The 21,819-nt window shown below is 45.5% G+C and overlaps 1 protein-coding gene across 2 annotated transcripts in view; it reads right to left on the reverse strand.

Annotated features, from left to right (window-relative positions):
- Positions 1-10,373: 10,373 nt before the first annotated feature.
- The window catches only part of PDE7B (phosphodiesterase 7B), a 349,734-nt gene continuing 338,288 nt past the window's right edge, over positions 10,374-21,819 (reverse strand). For both annotated transcript variants that reach the window (XM_075554498.1, XM_075554497.1), the window contains 2 exons: positions 20,585-20,665; positions 10,374-15,020 (listed from right to left, as the gene is read on the reverse strand). In XM_075554498.1, coding sequence (XP_075410613.1) covers positions 14,737-15,020; positions 20,585-20,665 — 365 coding nt within the window. In that variant the 3' untranslated portion in view covers positions 10,374-14,736. The remainder of the gene's footprint in view (positions 15,021-20,584; positions 20,666-21,819) is intronic.

Genomic DNA, 21,819 nt, shown 5'->3' on the forward strand with positions numbered 1-21,819 from the left:
CACTGGGGGCTGCCAGACTGAACTGCCCAAGCCGTGATTCACTGGCTTGTCGCTTTGGGGAGATGGCCTGTGTCCGGCTGCTTGCCACTTCTGGAGATTGTTGGCAGGGTCAGTCATTCACCAGGCTCTGCTAACTACTGAATCATTCCATTAAAAAAAAGGGGGGTGTTTAAAGTAAACAAAACAAAGACTTCACCTTTCTCATTAGATTAAGATGAAGACAGCTTCAATGGCGAAGGGATAGTTTTGCTTATCGGACGATTGATACATTGTGAATAACCAATGCCAGTAGAGCCATCTAAGAAACATTTCCCATCATGTCACATACTGAAGATTTGAAAGACACTTTGACCCTACTCCAACCAGGGACACCCTTAATATTTTTGGTCTGGAATAATAGTCTATAATTCTCACTTATGCTGGCTGTTCTATGACACAAACGTACTTGGCTATTATTTACAAGGGTTTTTTTGTCCTCTCAAATGTGGATCGTGGCAGGTTCTTCTGAGAAAACATATGTATATGGAAACGTGAGGGCTGATGTTCAGGGAAGGGCAGTTCGCATGAAACAGCAGTGGGGAATAGAGCAAAACAGCCCAAACCCCGATCTCTACATTTCGGGCCATTAGGGGGAGTTTGCCAACAGCTGGGAGAGCGTCCAGTCACTGCTGACTGGGAAGAAGAGTAGGAGTAAGTTCAACATCCTTGGAAGTGTTCGTAACAAGGTTGACGAAGAGACTCATCTGCTACTTCCACGGTCTCCGTTAATGGTGAGACCTGGGACTGGTCTCTGTCGCTTCCTGGGTGTGACTGCCACAAGCCAGTTGCTCTTCAGTCAACTCCTGGTCATGTGACTCCAAGGAGGTGAGTTCCTAAGGGCTGATTTTGCACAAAGTGGAGTGTCAGGCCTTTCTTTTGAGGCATCTTCTTGAGGGCAACTGACCTTGTGACCCAGCTGTACTGCCCTCGGGTGCCACCCCTGTCCCATCTAGTTATTTCAGCTCGGAGCCAGCCTGTAGGGTCGACTACCGCTCCTTCACAGGGTCTCCACATCTGCTTGTTTTACAAATTGCCATCTCTTTCTCCTGTGGAGCAGCTGGCGGGCTCGAGCCACGGACCTCTCAGTGAGCGGCTGAGTGCTCAACCACTGTCCTACCAGCGCTCTCTTTTCGTATGTCTCAGGGACTCTTATTCAACCGCAAAGGAAACCAATTTAGTGTTACTTCTGTAAGCTTCATTTGCAGATTTTCAAAAGACCTAGATGTCTCTGAACACTAAGTCCACCAGGGCTCCATCCCGTGCTTTGTTACCGCTTCTGCTCAGACACTCAGCGGGGTCTAGCCACAAACTTTGCTGTGATGAGAAAAGCTATTGTCTTGGCTACGTTTCATAAACCACGCTCCTTGCAATGATAAATGTGTGTGTGTTCTAAAACACTACCTGAAAAACACTCTGTATTCAAATTATCAAGGAGTACTGAATACTATCAGCTTCTTGGAGGTATAATTTGCATATGAGAAGATTTGAGAAACACAGAAGGGAAAATTGTATTTAAGCCATTGCTTCCCAAACTTCTTTGACTGTGAAACAATTTCCACCCCCTCATCCTCCAGGTACATTTAATGAATACCTTTTGGCACAAAGCTACTGAACAATTTGGAAAATACTGCTATGGGGCGAACTGTGTCTATTTAGGGGGATCTCCTTGCAGAGGTTTCCCTGGTCGTTGGATGCTGCTGCGGGTGGCCAGAAAGAACCCCGTAGAGTGACAAGGCTCCTGGGAACCTCCATGAGTGGGGTTCATAGGCTTTGAGTGGAATTCCTAAAATCTTGACCAATGATCAAGGTTTGTTCAACTTTCTAATTCCTGGTGGCATAGTGATTATGGGCTGGGCTGCTAACTACAATGTCGGCAGTTTGAAACCACTAGCCAGCTCTGTGGGAGGGAGATGAGGCTTTCTACTCCTGTAAAGAATTATAGTCTCAGCCACCCACAGGGGAAGTTCTACCTGGCATCGACTTATTGGCAGTGAGGCAGAACCACATGAAGAAGAACCGGACCTCAAGATGGAAGGAAGACTCATTAGCTCCCTGAGATGTGCAAATGACACAATCTGAATTGCTGAAAGCTAAGAGAATTTGAAGTACTTCATGACAAAGATCAAAGATGACAACTTTCAGTATGGATTACAATTCAATGTAGAGAAAGCCCCAGTTCTCAATGTGGATCAATAGACAACATCTAGATAAATGGAGGAAAAATTGGCATGGTAAAATTTCATTTTACTTGGACCCATAATAAAAACTCATTGAAGAAGCAGTCAAGAAATTTAAAAAGGGCTGTGGTGAGATAGGAACTCTCATCGATGGCTATTGGACCTGTAGGTATGTATAGCCATTATGGACATCAATTTGGCAATATCTAAAACACATTGAAATCAAGCTACCATATGACCCAGCAATCCCCCTACTAGGCATATACCCAGAAGAAACAAAAATCAAACCACAGCCAGATATCTGTGCTCCAATGTTCATTGCGGCACAGTTCACAATTGCAAGGAGTTGGAAACAACCCAAATTTCCATCAATGGGCAAATGGATCAAAAAACTGTGGTGCAGTGGTCCCCTGCTCAAGTACTCCCTCAACACAAGGAGACTTTAACAATTTGACAGTCTGAGATGCTCACCTTCCTGGTATGATCACTGAAGAAAATGGGTGCACAAGCAAATGTGAAGAAAGCTGATGGTGCCTGGCTACCAAAGATATAGCATCTGCAGTCTTAAAGGCCCAAAGATAAACAAGCGGCCATCTAGCTAAGAAACAACAAAACCCACATGGAAGTAGCACACCAGCCTTTCCCGACTCAATTGCTGAGGACAAAGCAAGTGCATAAGCAAAAGTGGAGAAGAAAGCTGATGGTGCCCAGCTATCAAAAGATATAGTGTCTGGGGTCTTAAAGGCTGGAAGATAAACAAGGGGCCATCTAACTGAGAAACAACAAAGCCCACATGGAAGAAGCACACCAGCCTGTGAGATCACAAGGAATTTTAGGGATCAGGTATCAGGCATCAAAGACACACACACACACACACACACACAATCAAATCATAGCATTGTGAATGAGGGGGTGTGCGGAGTGGGAACCCAGGGCCCATCTGTGGGAAATCAGACACAAGGGCTTACAGAAGGGCTGCGGGGAGGAGACAAGCCAGTCAGAGTTCAGTGTAGCAATGATGAAACATACAACTTTCCTCTAGTTCTTGAAGGCTTCCTCCCTCCCCCCACCCCACCATCATGATCCCAATTCTACCTTATAAATACAGCTGGACCAGAGGATGTACACTGGTACAGAAAGGAACTGGAAACACAGGGAATCCAGGACAGATGCACCCCTCAGGACCAGTGGTGAGAGTGGCAATACTGGGAGGGTGGAGGGAAGGTGAGGGGAAAAAGGGGAACAGATTACAAGGATCTGCATATAACCTTCTTCCTGGGAGATGGACGGTGGAGAAGTGGGTGAAGGGAGATGTCATATGGTGTAAGATATGACAAAATAATAATTATTTATAAATTATCAAGGGTTCATGGGGGAGAGGGGAGCAGGGAGAGAGGGGAAAAATGAGGAGCTGATACCAAGGGCTCAATTAGAAAGCAAATGTTTTGAGAATGATGATGGCAACAAATGTACAAATGTGCTTGACACAATGGATGGATGGATGGATCGTGATGAGTTATATGAACCCCCAATAAAATGATTAAAAACCAAAAACTGTGGTACATACATACAATGGAGTACTACACATCCCTAAAAAAGCACATTGCCTCATGGGAAGAACTGGAGGAAATTATGCTAAGTGAAGTAAGCCAAGCACAAAAGGACACGTACAATATGAGTCCACTGAGGTAAGCTTAAAAAATGGGGAATGGGGAAAAGATACTATATACATACATTCCTGGGGTGAGGTCCAGGTACTACGGCAGGGCCCAGACCCAACCCAGGGATACACATGGCAGTCAACTAAATAGGAGGGGGAAAGAAAGAGAAAAAAAGACATGGGTAGTGGGGGAGCAGGGCCGTAACCCACCCAAGGGGAGGGTGTTGTTTATATCTCCACAGGAGAGGGAGAGAGGGCCAGGTTTCAACCCAGTGTGCCAAGAGGTGAACACAACATACTAGCATGTACCAGGGAACCAATAGAGAGGTCTGTGGGGCCGGTCCCAACCCCAATATGTGGACACCAGCTCTCCCCCCACCCCATAAGAATGCATTTCAGAGGACAGCACTGAAGCTACAGCTTGGGGAGAGGGGCACGTCAGATCAGAGCACACGGGAGAAACAAAGAGGGATGGAGACTGAGGGGAACACATCCTGACACACCAAGCTCCAAGGATGATATTTGTGCTCAGAGCAGACAATGCACAGAGAGGACCATAGGGCCGGCTCCATCACAAGACACAAACTCAAAGAACCATAGAGCTACAGGGGACAAGACTGGAGACACAGTGCTAGAATTGAGGCCACTCTGACCCTATCACATGGGGGTTGAAACACCAAGGGTTTGCAACAGGGCAGCAAGGAGAGCAAAGCGATGAAATCCCCAGGGAATACCAAAAATAGACTTGAAGACAGTGTGGCACCCCATCAGACTCAACTGGAAAACACCCCTAAAAGTCAGGAAAACAGACCTAGAAATATTTATAGGCTTTTCCTTTTTTGTCAGTGGCTTTCTTTTTGTTGTTATTGTTTTGTTGATTGACTTTGTCTTCCTTAGTTGTTTTGTTTGGCTTTGCCTGGCTTTTGTGCTTATCAATGTCTCTGAATGTCTATCTAAATAATATGTATGGGATAGACACTTTGGAGACAAAAACAACAGAACCAACAGTTCCAGGGGGATACGGGAGAAGGGGAGGTGGGAGAACGGAAGGGGGGGAGGCAACCAACTCAGGGACAAGGGAACAACAAGTGAACTAAAATCAATGAAGAGAAGGGCATAGGATGCCTAGTGGGGCTTAATCAAGGACAATGTAACAGCGAGGTATTACTAAACCTGAATGAAGGCCAAACATGATGGTGGGACAAGAGGAAAGTAAAAGGAAGTAGAGGAAAGAACCAGGAGGCAAAGGACATTTATAGAGGTCTAAATACAACACGTAAATATGTAAATACATAATGAGAGGGGAATAGAACGATGTACTCATATCTATATGTCAAGAATTAAGATAGTAGATGGACACTGAGCCTCAACTCAAGTACTCCCTCAACACAAGAACACTTTGTTCTAATAACCTGGCATTCTGTGATGCTTGCCTTCCTGACATGATCGCTGAAGATAAAATGGGTGCATAAGCAAATGTGGTGAAGAAAGCTGATGGTGCCTGGCTGTCAAAAGACACAGTGTCTGGGGTCTTAAAGGCTTGAAGATAAACTAGCGGCCATCTAGCTCAGAAGTAACAAAGCCCACATGGCGGAAGCACACCAGCATGTGTGATCATGAAGTGTCAATGGGATAAGGTATCAGGCATCTAAGACCCAGAACAAAATCATATTGACGAAGAAAGATGTCAGTTTGAGGGTTAAGGTGCCCCTGACCCAAAGCCTCATGTACGTGAGAGATGGGCAGTACAGAATGAATATTAAAGAAGGATTAATGTATTTGAATTACGTTTTTAGCAAAGGATATTGAATGTCACATGGACTGGTGGTGCCGTGGGGTTCGGTTGACCATTCAAGACTCTCCAGTTGCTGGGAGGGAGTGGAGAGAGATGAACTTCTCTGCTCCCGTGAAGGCTTCCAGTATTAGAAACCCTGTATCATGGTGTTGACTTGGAATCGGCTTGGCAGCACTGGGTTGGCTTTGGCTAGAAGAATGAGCAAATCTATCTCTAAAGAATTACAGTCAGAATGCTCCCTCAATGAGGATAGGCTATCAGAAAGAAAATAGTGTTTGGGGTCTTACTGGCTTTTGTTAAATAAGCAACCATCCAAGTGAGGCATCAACCTAATCCACAGGGAAGAAGCACACCAGTCTGTGTGATCCAAAGATGGTAAATAATAAAATTCAAATCCGAAGGAGGGAATTGTATGAGACTTAAGATTGTGAATACCCAGCTTGCGAAGGCTGTATATCCATTTGCAGGACCCACACATAGATTAAGCCTCGTGGGCCCCTGGTGGACTCATGGGATATGAGTCACCTGGCTATCAGAAGGAGAGATTGTAAAGTCCACTGTGGCAGATGTAGTTAGGTCAAAGTGATGTCCCTATCACTTGATGTCCCTTTTGACCCATTTTAAAGTTGTTTCAATTTTTAATAGTTTCTGCTTTCTTTTCGATTGAGGACTTTCTGTTTTATCTAGTCCTTGTTAATTGTTTCTTATTTATTTGCTTGCTTCCTGCTTGTGTTTTGGGTGGTCTTCCATATATGAAACTCAGGATGGGTGCATCTACAGAGAGTAACTGGAGAGAGAGTGATTATCTGGAGGCATGGCAGGGGAGAAGTAGGGGAAGTGGGAGCACAAGAAGAAGATGTTCCGAAATAAATTGTGGCGATTGCACAACTTTTCTTAATATACTTGAACAATAACTTGTATGTTATGTGAGGTAAAAAATTGAACTCCTGTCATGTGGGAAAAAAATACACCTAGTGTTATCGAAGAGTTTGGGCAGAAACTGCTGAATGAGTGTATGTTGTCCTGCGGAGATTTTCACACCACACCACACACATACACACACGCGTGCGCACACACACACACACACACACACACACACACACACTCTCTCTCTCTCTCTCTCTCTCTCTCTCTCAACTTTGAACATCGGATCAGGAGGTAGCAGTCCTTGGAAAAGGATGTCACGTTTGATAAAGTAGATGGTCAGTTGATAAAGTAGATGGTCAGCCAAGAAACAAAGGGCTCCGCGGCTACAGAAGGTGGTCAGACTTCTCAGAGACGGGAGGGTGGAGCTCTGAGATACAGGCAACTCAGTGGCATCTAGCAACCACTAGGCCAGTGGTTCTCAACCTTCCTCATGCAGCCACCCTTTCAGGCAGTTCCTTGTGTTGTGGGGAACCCCCAACCATAAAATTATTTTCGTTGCTACTTCATCACTGTCATGTTGCTACTGTGATGAATCGGGCGACCCCTGTGAAAAGGTCATTTGACTCCCAAAGGGGTCGCGACCCACAGGTTGAGAAACGCTGAACTGGGCGATCTCGCACCAAGGCTATAGTTTCTTTTAACTCCAGTGAAGGCTTGGCTGAATCGGCCTGGTTTTCTCGGAGTATTTATTTTAAAATCAAACGAGGCAGGCCCTTATTGGTCTCTGGTCGTAGGAGAGCCTCCTCAGTGTGTGCCTTAAGAAGGCCGTCTTCTTTACATAGCGTCTTACTCATAGTGAAGGGCTGTTGTATGACTGAGCTAGCCACCTGTAGACAGAATCACGCGCCATGTCCTTTAATCGGCCTTGTGTTTTCTTTTGCACACAGTCGGTATAACCGAAAGCGCACAAAGACCTCCAAGCCACAGTTGTGGTTGTTTTTGTAGAGGTGTTCATGAAATGAGTGGGTATTTACAATAATTTGTTAGGAATTGTTCTTCGTGCTCTCTATATAAATTACCAATTTTTTTGAGCTTCCGGCCACCCTGGGACAGAGGGGCTCCCTGGGGAAATGAAGGCCAAGAGAAGTCGCTACCTGCCGTTAGAGAGCAAGTGAGGGTGTGGAATTTGAATTCAGGTCTGATGCCAAATTCCATATTTTTCCAATTCAACCACCCTGGGTCCCTAATAGGAAAAAAGGAAAAAAAGCCACTAGAAGATTAAATCAGCCCTTGTAATACTAGAATTTAAGGCATTTCAGACAACTGGATCCAGGCCACAGCAGTGCCACAATGACTAAGATAAGACTTTCAAGCATTTTAAAACCATATCAACTTAACATTTTTCTAATAACCTTTCTGCCCAACTAAAATCCGAAACCCCGGAGTCCATCACAGACAGCTTTGTAGATCCTTATTTAATCACTGACTCCGATGTCTGACCTTCTTTTGTACGGGCTGAGCAGAAGAGGTGTTGCTCTGAAGGGAGAACATCAATCAAAGATACCAACTGCTGACCAATCGCAATGATGGATGCAAACCTCCCCTCCCTCGTCCTGCCCCAGGGGGAACAACAAACATGGCTGAAGGGAGACAGCAGCGGTCGGTATATGACAAAATAATAATTTATAGATTATCAGGGGTTCATGAGGGAGAGAGGGTGGGGGAAGGAAGGGGAAAATGAGCTGATACCAAGGGCCCAAGTGGAAAGAAAATGTTTTGAAAATGATGATGGGTCACTGTGTTCTCACTCATCGCCTGTCTTGCTATGACTTGATTTTTGGTGCATATTATTATCTCTACAGATCTATCTAGATAAGATAGACTGGATGAATAGTTTGGAGGAGAAAACAATGGGACCAGTGGTTCCGGGGGTACATGGAAGAGGGGTAGGATGGGATGAGGAGGTGGTGCTGACCAATCCAGGGACAGGGGAGCAATAAGTGATCCAAAGTCAGTAGCAAGGAGGGTGTGAGAGGCCTGGTAGGGATTCTGCAAGGGCAAGGTAACTGAGAGAAATTACTGAAACCCAAATGAAGGCTGAGTATGATAGTGGGACAAGAAGAAAGTAAAAGGAAATAGAGGAAAGAACAGGTGACAAAGGGTATTTATAAAAGTCTAGAGACTGAAATGTACATATGTAAATATATTTATATGAGTGTGGGGAAACATATCTATATGCATATATTTATAGGTTTGGTACTAAGGCAGCAGATGGACATTGGGCCTCAACTCAAGCACTTACATAATGCAAGAACACATTCTATTAACTTGGCATTCCAGGATGCACACCTTCCTGACACGATTGCTGAAGAAAAATGTGTGCATAAGCAAATGTGGTGAAGAAAGCTGATGGTGCCTGGCTATCAAAAGATATAGTGTCTGGGGTATTAAAGGCTTGAAGATAAATAAGCAGCCATCTACTGAGAAGCATCAAAGCCCACATGGAAGAAGCACACCAGCCTGTCTGACCACAAGGTGTAAAAGGGACCAGTTATCAGACATCAAAGAACTAAAATTCATATCAATGGGTGCCTACCTCCCTGATACGATCAATGAAGACAAACGTGTGCATAAGCAAATGTGGTGAAGAAAACTGATGGTGCTCGGCTATCAAAAGATATAGCGTCTGGGGTCTTAAAGGCTCGAAGATAAACAAGTGGCCATCTAGTTCAGAAGCAACAAAGCCCACATAGTAGAAACACATCAGCCTGTGTGACCACGAGCTGTCAAAGGGGTCAGGTATCAAGCATCAAGGAACAAAAAATCGTATCATTATAAATGTGGGTGAGTGCAGAGTGGAGACTCAAAGCTCATTGGTAGCCACTGGACACCCTCTTACTGAAGGGTTGTGGGGAGATGAGCCAGTCAGGGTGCAGGGTAGGAACGATGAAACATATAACTTTTCTCTAGTTCTTAAATGCTTCCTCCCTACCACTATCATGATCCCAATGCTACCTTACAAATTTGGCTATACCAGAGGATGTACACGGGTACAGAGTAAGGCCTTCAACAAGATGGATTGACACAGTGGCCACATCAATTGGCCCAGGCTCAGAAAGATTGTGGGGATGGTGAAAGGCAGTGCAGAGTTTCGTTCTGTTGTGCACAGGGTGGTTATGGGTTGGAGTCGACTCGACGGCACCTAACAACAACATTTCTGAACATATTCTCCACCTAGGACATATTCTAAAGGCAGTGTTTCCATCTCTCGAACCCTCTTCTGATCATTTCAAGATCTCTTTTGAAATACAGTTCAGGATGTGATAGGATATTTTCTATACCCTTACAAAGAAGGTCAATCCATACAACTATTATTCAAACTTATGCTACAATAAATAAAGCCAATGATGAAGAAATTGAAGTTGCTTCAATTTAAAATTGACCAAACATGCAATTAAGATGCATTGATACTTACTGGTGATGAGAAGGCAAAAATTAAAAACAAAGAGGAAGGGACAGTAGTTGGAAAATAGGGCTTTGATGATAGAAATGAAGTTGGATTCCACATGATAGGATTTTGCTAGACTAATGATTCCTTTTTTGGAAGTACTTTTTTTCTTCTTCTTCACAACACGAATCACAAGTATACACATGGATCTTGCCAGACAGAATACTATCCAATTGACTACATCTTTGGGAAAGAGATGATGAACTTCGATATCACCAGGCAACACGAAGTCAGAGACTGGCTGTGGAATAGACCATTAATTGTTCATGTGCAAGTTCAGGTTGAATCTGAAGAAAATTAAAAAAGAAGTCTACAGGAGCCAAAATACAACCTTGTGTATATCCCATTTGAATTTAGAGACCGTCTCAAGGGGTCATTGTTCACAATGGAATTCCCATCGGACACTCAAAGAACATAAATCGGATGGTCATGATTGGAAAAAATTCCCCAGTGCAACTTTCTAGGTCTTTTCCTCACCAAGACAGCTTTTAATTTTCTGAAAACTTCCTAATAAGCCCCCTTGATCCTTCTGACACAAGCCTGAGTGCTTCTAGAATTTTTTTACATTACAAACATCAAATACAACATCTGGCACGCCCATTCTGAAATATTTGTTGAGTGGAATTTACCTGCTCTCAGAGACTTGGCCAATTGGCAGTGTCTCAGATCACTTCTTACTCTTCCTCTGGCATGGCTGACATCTGAAATTTCCCTGGGGACTCCCGTTTGATTCTGATTTAAGGATAGGAAAGTGGCTTTGCATCGGCATATGAGGAGACAGTCAGCAATGAATGGGATTCTGAACACAAACCTTAGCAAACTACAAACGGGGAGAATGTGTCAGAAGACACCAGGGTGCGTCTGGGAAATGCGGGAGTGCCCGTGTGTCCTCTACTTTTCAGGAACCTTGAGGACACTCAGTTGTCCCAACTGTACTGTCCTCTTGTTCTCACTGGAGCGCAAGACCATATTCTTCACCCATGATTTGTGAGGTTGTTGTGTTTTCACAACCTGAAACTTTGGACCTCATGCTCACTGATGTACAAGTTTCACAAACGTGAGTCAGAAAAATCTCAGAACTTAAGAAACGATGCCGCCTAAGGAGGAGCGTGTTCTATAACCTCAGGCTAAGTGGTATGCCAGGCCTTCATGGAGATGGGCGACCGCTGGGTGAGGAGGGTGCGTCACCTGGACCAGCTTTGCATCTCGGTTCTTTCCTGAATAGTGGGTTCTTCTCTGGGAAATGGACTGGTTGGTTGATAACAGGTTACGCACATGGGGAGAATCAGTCTATTTTCATTTTGTGGTATTTTAAAGAAATGATCTTTATTTTTAATTGTTCATCTAGGCATGCCAACAAATAGTTAGGCCACATTTTGAGCAAAAGTCGCAAGGTGTTTGTTTGTTTTTTCCCAAACCTCACATGTGTACAGAAAAACAGCAACACAATTGTAAGGGTTTGCTTAAAAGAACAGAACGTGAGCAATGCAGTGATATACAAGCGCATAACCAGATCTGACTCAACGGGAGAACGATGGCTGAAAGCAGGCTGTGTTTTGTAGCGTGCACTGTCCGACGGGAGGGTTGCAGGATGCTCTGGAAGTCCCTTCGCGGGAAGCAGGTGGAAACAGCTTAGCCTAGCGGGGAGGAATGGGTAGGTCAAGGTTTCACAAGTCAGGTTCTGACATTGACTGCTCCTGTTTAAAGTGAAAAACCAGCATTGCCTCTCTCAGGCCTGGCAGTGATAACATATTCTCTCTCTCTTTCTCTCTCAACTTAATTTTAACTTTAGCTTTCACTTACCCAACCCGACCCCCCACCCCATGGCAAATAAAAGCCCTTTGAGTCCTTCCTTCTCTAGCAATAAAATAATCAAACTTGTTAAATCAATGATTAACGGTCTAGGAGGAAACAATGGAAAAGATAAAAACCAGAGATCCTCCAGTAACTGTATTTCAACTAGTAACTTCCCTCCTTTTGCCTAAATCTAGATAGTGCATGAAAGCCAACCCTCATCTGGGGGGGGGAAACACGTTTTAACAACCCTTTCTTTCTTTTGCCAAAAGAAGTCTCCAGAGGATTGAGTGAAGGAGGACGTTAATCCCTGCCCCGTGTCTCATTTCGCTTCAGAGATTTATTGCACTAGTAGCTACTTCACAGACTGACCTTGGGATACTTGGTCGTTTTCTCTGTGGGCCCTTCCCCAAGACCTAAGCGTAACATAAACACTTTGGCCCTGTAAATTTGGAACTAACAACATTCTCAATATCCTTTACTTAAATTAAAACAGAGCCATTTCCACAGCTCAAGGTAGAGGCCCCACAGGTAAGTGGGTGTCTCTGTCACGACGCTATCATTCTGAGTGACGGCGCCCCGACTGGATCAGGGGCCTTGAAACAGACTACCCAGAAGCCCTCTGTGTCCTCAAACCACAGAGAGAGATTTGAAAGCAGGACTCCATCCCACACGTCCTCTTTGGGGCAGTCCCCAAGCTCAGAGCTCCAGAGTATTAAAGTGATATCAAACCATGTTTCCACTTAGGGTTGGGGAGGAAACAAAACCCTCCAAACAAGTTCATGTTACATTGTCTCCACCTCTCTTCTTCTCTCAACTTACTGACCCACCATTTCGTAAGGTTTCCACACTTTCTCAGCGCCCTCTGACATTCCCTCCTACTGTAATGGAAAGAATCACCAACTCTGGCAATTTCCCCCAAGCCTTCACTCTGCGAATCTCCGCCTCGCCCCAGAAACTAGTACAATCCAGTCAAGGGTCTAGCATTTCACCGGCACGTGAGGAGGAAATGGAAGCAAAGAGCCAAAAAGTTGCCCTCAGGGAAGGAGAGTTAGCTGTCATCTGGCATGCTTAAGCAATAGCCTGCTAGTGGCTGAAATCATCCTCCCACTTCCACCTGATACCAGGGCAAAGGAAAAGAGGCATCGCTGATTTTCATCTACTGTTAAGAACGTCTCAAGAAAGGATCGAATTCACAGAGTTTAGGAGACTAGAGAAGAAAGCTGTAGTAAGTACATTTTATGGCCAAGCATCAGCAGGTTAAAAAAAAAAGGCAGGAAAATTCTGTGGTGATTATGCTAGCTAGAACCATAATTAACCACAATGGCCTGCCAGCAAGGTAAAGTCTTTCAGAAAACCAAAAATATTTTCCTTACTTAAATAATGTTAACTTCAGCCAAATAGCTGTTCACAGGAACTCAAGGAAAAAGAAAGAAAAATCCAGTTACCATTAACGCCAAAGCAATGAATGTCAATCATAAACCAAAGGTACTTTGGTCAAACTGTAGCTGTCACAGACACATGTGTGGCATGGGGCAGGGAGTTCCCTGACGGTGGTGCGACAGGGTCACAGAAGGCCTGTGAGACCGGCTGTGTCTATGAGGCAGCCACACCGCCATGCCCCATTCCCAGAGCCCCATAAACACCAGCGTTTCTCAGCTGTCTGGTTAAGACAGAGTGGGCAACAGTGCGGCGTTGACAAGTGACTCCAGGCTTGCTGACGGGTCTCTTCATCTGAGGAAACGATGCTTGGTACCATAGATTAAACGCTATGGTCTCAAGCGGAATGCATGGAGGCTGCCAAAAGATTTCCTCAGGGGCTTTATTTCGTGTTGGTCTGTGACCTTAGCTGGAAAGCGTCCAGGTTGACATGGGCAGGCAGTTCAGAAAGACATCGGTGAGGAATTAAGTTGGGCAGCTTCTAGGAGATGAAAGACGTCGAAAGTTAAGGCCTTTATCTGCAAACCATAGTATATTAATAAACTCTATATACCGTATTTACAAATGCATTCTCTTGTATTAAAACTAACAGTATTTTTGTTCACAGTGCCATTGTTTATGCAGGTAGCGATCCCATAATACTCATGTATTTTGGCATGGGACTCAGTAGCGCTTGGTATTTACAGAACATGTACATGTGTGGGTATCAACATGCATGCCACCGCCTCGGGGTCAGCAACAGAACAGGGCTGGGCTAAGGGCGCAAAGGGACGGGGCTCAGGAAACGTGGACTCTGAAGGTGAGAAGAGGCTAGGCCTCCGACCGACCGACCCCAGGCGGCGTCAAGTCCGGAACAAAACAATGATCCCTTGTTCCCTTTGGGGACACGGAGTAATCTTAGTCCAGAGTTTGAGATCCACTGTGTAGTGCATAAAATACAAAAGTTAAAAAGATTTATTATTATCTTTACAATCATTATTATTAAAATAGAGGGTACTTTCTCGCTTGCGCGCTCCTTTGCGCCCTGCACCACAGGCCGAGGCGGGGTTCCAAATATGCTGGTGGTTTGGTCTTGGGGGCTCAGCAGTCTGGGGGCGCAGGAGACAGGCTCTGGATGCTGCAGGAAGCGCTGCCTGTCACAGTGTGACCCAGGGCCTGGGAGACAAGGCAGAAGCACCTCGTTCTGGCGCCCCAGTCTTTGCCGCTGCCCCGGGTGGCAGCTTCGCCCTGCACTCGGCTCCCACGCGCCTTTGGGCAGATAACGCTGAGGTGACAAATGGCTTCTGTACACTCGGAAAGAGGAGGGGAGGTCCGGGACGAGGAGGAGGGTGGCCAAGAACTCCCCCCCAGAGAGGGTCTGGATCCATTGCGGGGGGGGGGGGCGTGGGGGGGGCACTCCACCCTCTCCGCTCGCTCGAAGGTGGAGGCTGGTGTCTGCGGGCACTCAGCGCAGGGCCTAGGGCGCGTCTGCGGGACCCGGCTGCGCCTCCTCCTCCTCTTCCTTCTCCTCCGCCTCCTCCTCCGGGCTCGGGCCGGCGGGCTCCGGGCCGCTGCTGCCATCGCCATCGCCATCGCCCTGGCCGTCGCTGTGACCGCCGCCCCGGGGCTGCGAGCGCAGCAGGCTCGTCCACTGCGCCTTGTTGTGCGTGAGATGGCTCAGCATGTTCTCGGCGAGCGGGCTGTGGCCCGTGAAACGCGCCCATTCCCCGAAGAGCGGCTCCACGATGTAGGTCATGAAACCTAGGAGAGCAAGGCATGGCCGTGAGCACCGCGAACCCACGCGGCCCCTACCCATCGCGCTGGGGGTCTTCCCGTGGGCTTGCCCCCGCACCTCTCGGTGTCTGTTTGTTCATTGGATAAAAGACACCCCCAAAGCTGAGACTACCAAGCACCCAAGAGTCGAAACGGTTAAAGTCTCATCTCGGATCTCAAAGGTTAGCGGTTCAAAACCGTCCAAAGGCTGCTCCCCTGGACACAGACTTGGGTGTCTGTTTCTGGTCATAGTCAAGCCAAATCAGAACCTGCTGTGGTGGCACTGAGTGCCTCGTGGCCACTCTGCTGGGCAGAACAGAACGGTCGTCTTTATGAACGCAGACCGCCACAGCCTTCTCCAGCGAACACCAAGGGGCTTCCAACCGTGGACCCTTGTTATCTTTGCACCGCCAGGGCTCTGTGGGTAAATATCGCAGCCTCTGAGATCCTGCAAAAGCAGTTCGAGGGTCCCAGGAGGGTGCTCCACGCAAAGCCCGAGGGTCCGGAGGACAATGAAATGATGTCATCAGCGCCAAATGCTCGCCGGCACAACTACAAACCCAAACCACACCCATCAAAGCCCCCACACCGCACCAAAGTCACTGCCGTCAAGTTGAGGCTGGCCCTGGCAGCCCCATGGGGATTCCTGAGACTGGCACTCTTGATGGGAGCAGAAAGCCTCATCTTTCTCCCTGGCCGTTTCTACCTGCTGACCCTGGGGTAGCAGCCCAATGTCACCTACGGTGCCACCTGGGCACCTTCTGCTCGAGCCTAGTCAGCAACAATGATGGGCTACTACCACATGCAGAGGGAGCAAGGCATAAACGAACAAGGAAGGAAGGAACAAAAGCCAGTGTTGGTTCTCGGGAGGCTGGGTGGAGGGCGAGTGGAGGGCAATGACTTCAGGAAGACGCCTCGCACAGGACGCATTTTATGAAGTATGTCATCTGTCTTATTTTTCACTTATGTAAAGTTCACTTTCAATTCTTATTTTTACCCGCATTAAATCCTGCTAGGAAGGCGGGCCTGGTAGGACAGCAGTTAAAGCACCCAGCTGCCAACCTAAACGTTAGGGGTTTGAAACCGCCCCCCTCTCCCCCGTAGCTCTGTGGGAGAGAGAGTGGCAGTCTGCGTCTGGCAAGATTCACAGCCTGGAAAAGGCTGGGGGTCGTTCCTTCTGGCCTCTGAGCCTATTATGAGTTGGAGCGGTCTCCACCGCAGTAGGTTTGTTTTTGGAAAACCCCACTTTAAGGCTTAGTAAAGACGGTGGGATATTAAAGCTCACTCAAGAACTGACTGGTTGGCAGTGGGCTTTACTATCCTGCAAGCCAGGCTTTCTTATTTGTACGCCCGCAGACTTATTTCCGACTTGGTGCTGTGTAATCATGTTTTGCTGTTCAAGTGTTTCCATATTCTACATGCTGCGCTAAGTAAAGACAAGGCTCACTCTAAGTTTGCAGCATGCCTCTTGGCTGTACACAGCTTTATTGTATTTCCTCAAAATGCAGGTGTAGGAGAACAGGCAAGTGTTTTCGGCATTGCCATACCTGCCAACAACTAACCTAGGATATTTGTAAATTATAAAGGTTTATCTGATCATCTGTTTATTGGATAAATAGCAAACAGATCTTTGAGGTCAATACCAAAATGGAAAAAGGATGCAGAGTGCCAAATATTATTGTACATTTCTGCAGTATCACATGCTTTTTTATGAATATATGACTTAAAATTGTTAAATCATTTAAATCGAAGGAGGAAAACATAAACCAACGACTCAATATTTTTATCTAACATTTTGTTAACATTGTGTAGGAAGCTGACAACAAGAATTTTATATTCTTGGGTTTTCTTTACCCCTTCACAATTCTGTATCTAATTTCTAATACCTAGTAATAGTTTGACAAATTAAACTATTTAAAAATCAAAGTTTGAACTGTGAATTCTTATTGTTTACCATAAGTATAAAAAATTACAAACCCTAACATACAAAACCCAAATGTCTAAAAAAAAGTTCAACTCACTGTTTTCCTGAATTTACCTTTGATATATGAAGGAGCCCTCGTGGTGTAGCGGGCTATGAGTTAGGCTCCTTAACTGCAAGGTTGGCAGTTTGAATCCACCAGCCATTTCTTGAGAAAAGTTGATGCTCTCTGTTCCTCTAAACAGTTCCAGTCTTGAAAACCCAAGGAGCAGGTCTATTCTACAGAACCAGGGTCCCTATGAATCGGGATCGACTAGATAGCCGTGGGTTTATCTATCTATCTATCTATCTATCTATCTATCTATCTATCTATCTATCTATCTATCTATCATCTTTCTTTCTATCTTTCCACTTGACAGAGTTCCTGAGTAGTGGCTCACAGGTGTCCACAGGCACCACCAAAGGAAGACCTGGGGATCAATCTCTTTTTGAAAAGCCCGCTATTGAGAACCCAGGGGGACTCTGAGTTGGCATCACTCCTGCACAGCTTGTTTACCTGCACTTATCAGAGAAAAAGGCATCTTATCTTAGTAGTAGTCATTTACGTCAGAAGAGAAATGATGAGGCGGGCTTACGCATCAAGGAAGGCTTCCCTGTGGTCAGAGTTAAGAACCTGCCCCTCAACACAGGTACAAATGTGCTCGACACAATGGACAGATGGATGGATTGTATAAGTTGTACGAGCCCCCGATAAAATGACTGGAAAAAAAATAAAAACAACCTGCCTCTTCATTTCTCAGGTGGTTGTGCCAAGCCCCAATTTATCCTCCCACCTGAACTGATTTTGCCCTGGTCTTGTTCCAGGAAACTGGGCAGGGTGGGGTAGGTGGTTGGGGTGGGGCTGGGGAGGGGAATGGTGCTCTCAGGGTAGACAGGAATTAAAGAAAAACGGCTTTCTCCTCATTTTTCTAGAAGAGTTAACCAATTAGACAGTCATTCAACGTAATACCTTCTTTTTAAAACCACACCTGCAGAATTTGGTGGCGAGAGGAAAGGAGTGACATAGGGGACAGGAAGTGCAAGTTCCAGTGAGGCAACTGCAAGTGGTGTCCACAGTTGAACGGAGACCAGCGCCCTGGGCTTTGTCAATTTGGTTTGGGACAGAAAAAAAAAGAGGACACGTTTTCATCCACAGGGAGTTAGAATAGAGGAAACAGCTTCATTTCTTCGGATTCACTGGAAACTTTGTGTCTGTGGACCAGGGCCTGCATCTCTCAGGAACCTCCCCTTGACCTATTGGGACGTTCTCAGTGGTGACTGGTCTAACTCTGCACATCGCCCTACCCAGCCCCAAGGAGATTGGGCTGAGGGATATTTGAGCATCACCTGCTCTTTCTCTAATTTGTATGTGGCTTTACATTCAGGGGTTTCCTTATTCACACAGATTCCATCCTATTTTACACAGAGCTATCTATAGTAATGGCTTCCTGAGCTGAAAATCAGGACATGGAATCTGATAAAATACGCATGTTCTCATGACAACAACATGGGACAACCTCTCTGAAACCAGGCCTGTCACCTAAGCCCAAGGCTGTATGCTTATCAGGGTAAGTGCTTGGGGTTCAAAAGGTCTTTAACAAGGACCTGGCGAATGTCTTTCTGGAACTCAATAAAGCAGTCGGAGTATAGTTAGGGTCTATTCCTTTTGAAACTAAACGGCAGAACCTTCCCTGCTAGGAGGGGAAAACAGGATTCATGAGATTGGATTTCTGTTACTATTGCTCCATGCCTTCCCTGACTAGCAGCCTCTGCTCTCCTAGGCCCTATTTTAAAAAGTATTTGTTTCTTTTTTTTAAAAACAATTTATTAGGGGCTCATACAACTCTTATCACTATACATACATCAATTGTATAAAGCACATCTGTACATTCTTTGCCCTAATCATTTTCTTTTTTTTCTCCTCTTTTCTATTTGTTTCTTTTATTGGTTGTTGCAATTGGGAATATGCACAGCAAAACACACCCCGACTCAACATTTTCCACATGTGTAACTCAGTGATCTTGATGACCCGCTGGAGTTGTGTAACTAGCCTTGCTCTCCTTGTCTCAGCTGCTCCTCGGTAACATCAACTCACTGCCCCACAGGGTTCCCATCTGGGCAGTTTGCAGTTGCTGTTGTCAATTTCATCCCACAGAGATAGATACTAAAACAGGGAGTGCTTAAGGCAGACAGTTTAACATGTGTTTAACCAAACAATCATTTGGTTTTCAGGAGATTTCAGGGCATATCTTTGATATAAGGTTTAAGGATTATCTCAGGCCAATAGTTTCAGGAGTTATTCAGCTTCCATGACTCCAGAAATCTGGATTCCATGGAAATTTGAAATGGGTCCTATTTTTAATGATCTTTTCCTACGTGTGTGTAGGAGTCACTTTCATTGTTAAAACAATGTAACTAATAATATCATCCATAATTCCAATGTAACTAGTTATATATTTTAGTGTGTTTCATTCAAATCTTTGTAACTAGATCAATGGTGTCCCTATTTCCTAAAGTTAACTTCATTCACCATTTGTGGCCCATGGATCTGACTCAGCGTTCTGTGTTTGCAAGCAGGCCTTTCTAACTTGTTCTGGTTGTCTTCTTTCTCCGTTTACCTGTTAGGAGGCCCCTCTCCCTCCTGAAGTTAAGGCACCGAACCCTGAGCTGTGCAGGGCTGTGCAGCACAGTGCATGTTCTGGGACCTGAGGTGTGCAGACACAGGATGTCATAGGAGCAGTGCTCGTCAGCGCCACAGCTTATAAGGAAGAGGGTGTTTAAAATTCTGAGCATGGTTTCAATAGAAGAAAAGTTTGAGGAAAAGAAATATAGATGGAATTGATGGAGTGTTTGAAGAACTGAAGAATTGAAATTCTTAGCTGATTAGAAATATTTCACTTAGGAAAATGTCTCAAATGCCACACTTTGATTTTTTTTCAATGATTTTATACCTAACACTTTTGGATGAGTTAAAAATAAGACTTTACTGCAGCTGACACTTGAAACTGAAAGTAAATTTTGAGGTGGAGAGTAGAGAAGCAGGGGGGAATAAGCTCGAAGGACTGGGTCTCGGGTACTGGGCCACTGGGAGGGTCTGTGGAAGTGAGGGGATGGTGACCCAAAGTAGAGTGTCCCTAAATGCCGAGTCTCTTGACTTCCTACGGTTCAAGCCCTGAAGCGGGTGTGAGCCACCTTATTTTTAAGCAGGAAATACCAAAACCAATCACACCACCATCAAGTCGATGCCAATTCACATCAACCTTATAGGACAGGGCAGAACTGCCCAGTGAGTTTCTGAGACTGCACCTCTTTACAGGGGTAGAAAGCTCTGCCCTTCTCCCCTGGAGCTGCTGGTAATTTTGAACTGCTGACTTTGCAGTTAGCAAACTTTTCCTACTCTGTTTCCTTTTGATTTGTCTTCTCAGATACAAAGTGAAACATGGTGAGGTCGTATAAGAAAGCCTTTACTCTCATTTCCATAATTTTAAACAGAAATGGATCTTAAAAAACAAAAACAACATTGTGCAGACTCTTCTTTGTGAGGTCTGACAGAGGATCCCAAACTCCTCTGTCAATATTGACTTCAACTCACCGATTTGAATATTCGGGATTGAGTCTTTCTGTTGGTTACAGAGAGGGCTGATTTCCAGTTCAAATTTCTGCTCAAGATCACCTACGAGAAGGAAGATGAAGCATATTAATAATCCAGAATGAACAAGCGCTGATGGCTTTTAATGGCCTGCTCGGGAGAAGTTATTTTGGGGATTGCTGTTTCCAGCTTGTTTTCATCAGGATTCCTTCTGCGCCATCACGCTCAGCCAGCGACTGTGAAATTTTAAGGTATTCGAGAGCCAATGATCATTGACAGCAAGTTCATTGTAATTAGGTGTGCCCTGGGACTAACCTTTGAACAAGAGCTGTAAAAGTAATGTCCGAAGTAACAGGGCAAGTTCCTAACATGAAGTGGAAGCGCTGACTTGAGCAGCAGGCTAAGAATACAGATGTTACACTAAGCATTCAATCTCCACCTGAAGACAACCAGGAAGAATCATAGGTGGGGAGTGGGAGAGAGGACAGGGAAAGACCTCACTTGAATGGCCGCTCAGTCCGTAGCCATGCTTTTAAGGATAAATAGGGTTCTAGTTTCTTTCATTCTGATCCCTTAGAATTTTACCTGAGGGGAAGTGTAAGACGGTACACAGTCTGAAATAATACTTCTTTTCTGTGCCCGTGTCAGCTTGAAGACCACAGGAAAAATTCATCCCGCCAGTCAAACCCCTGCTTTGGTTAAACACCCTGTCCTTCTAGAGGGGAAACATTGTGAGTAAGGTTAATCAGCAGAAGAGGTGGGCCTTGGAAACAGGAGTTCTGCTCACGGCTGTGAAGGTACTCTCCCCAGCTAGAGGCCATGAAAATATAGTACCAACACACAGTGCTCACTGTGTGCTAGGCACACTCGACATATGCAGAGTATGCATGTGTGCTCGCAACAACGGTTTAATCCCAAGTTTACAGATTAAAAACGGACGCACAGGAAGAGTCAGTCTGTCACCCAAGGTCTCGTTGTTAGTCAAGAGCCAAGCCTCCCTTCTGCCCTGCGAAGCTTAGCTCCAGTGTCTGTCCTCCACGTGTAGGTAGAAGCGTGCAGATCCGGGATTCCTGCGGTTTTCTCGAAAACTAGCCATGCTTCCCAGGAACTGTTGTGCCTTGGTGATGACAAAGACTGATGTGAGGAAATAATTTTATCTTTAGCCCGAGGAGTTCAGGGGTGTCTCCTCACACTTGCCCTTCAACCTAGGAAGGTGACAGCCTTCTGAGGGCAGGGCA

Source organism: Tenrec ecaudatus, chromosome 7 (genome assembly GCF_050624435.1).
Source record: "Tenrec ecaudatus isolate mTenEca1 chromosome 7, mTenEca1.hap1, whole genome shotgun sequence".
In the NCBI taxonomy this organism is placed as follows: Eukaryota; Metazoa; Chordata; class Mammalia; order Afrosoricida; family Tenrecidae; genus Tenrec; species Tenrec ecaudatus.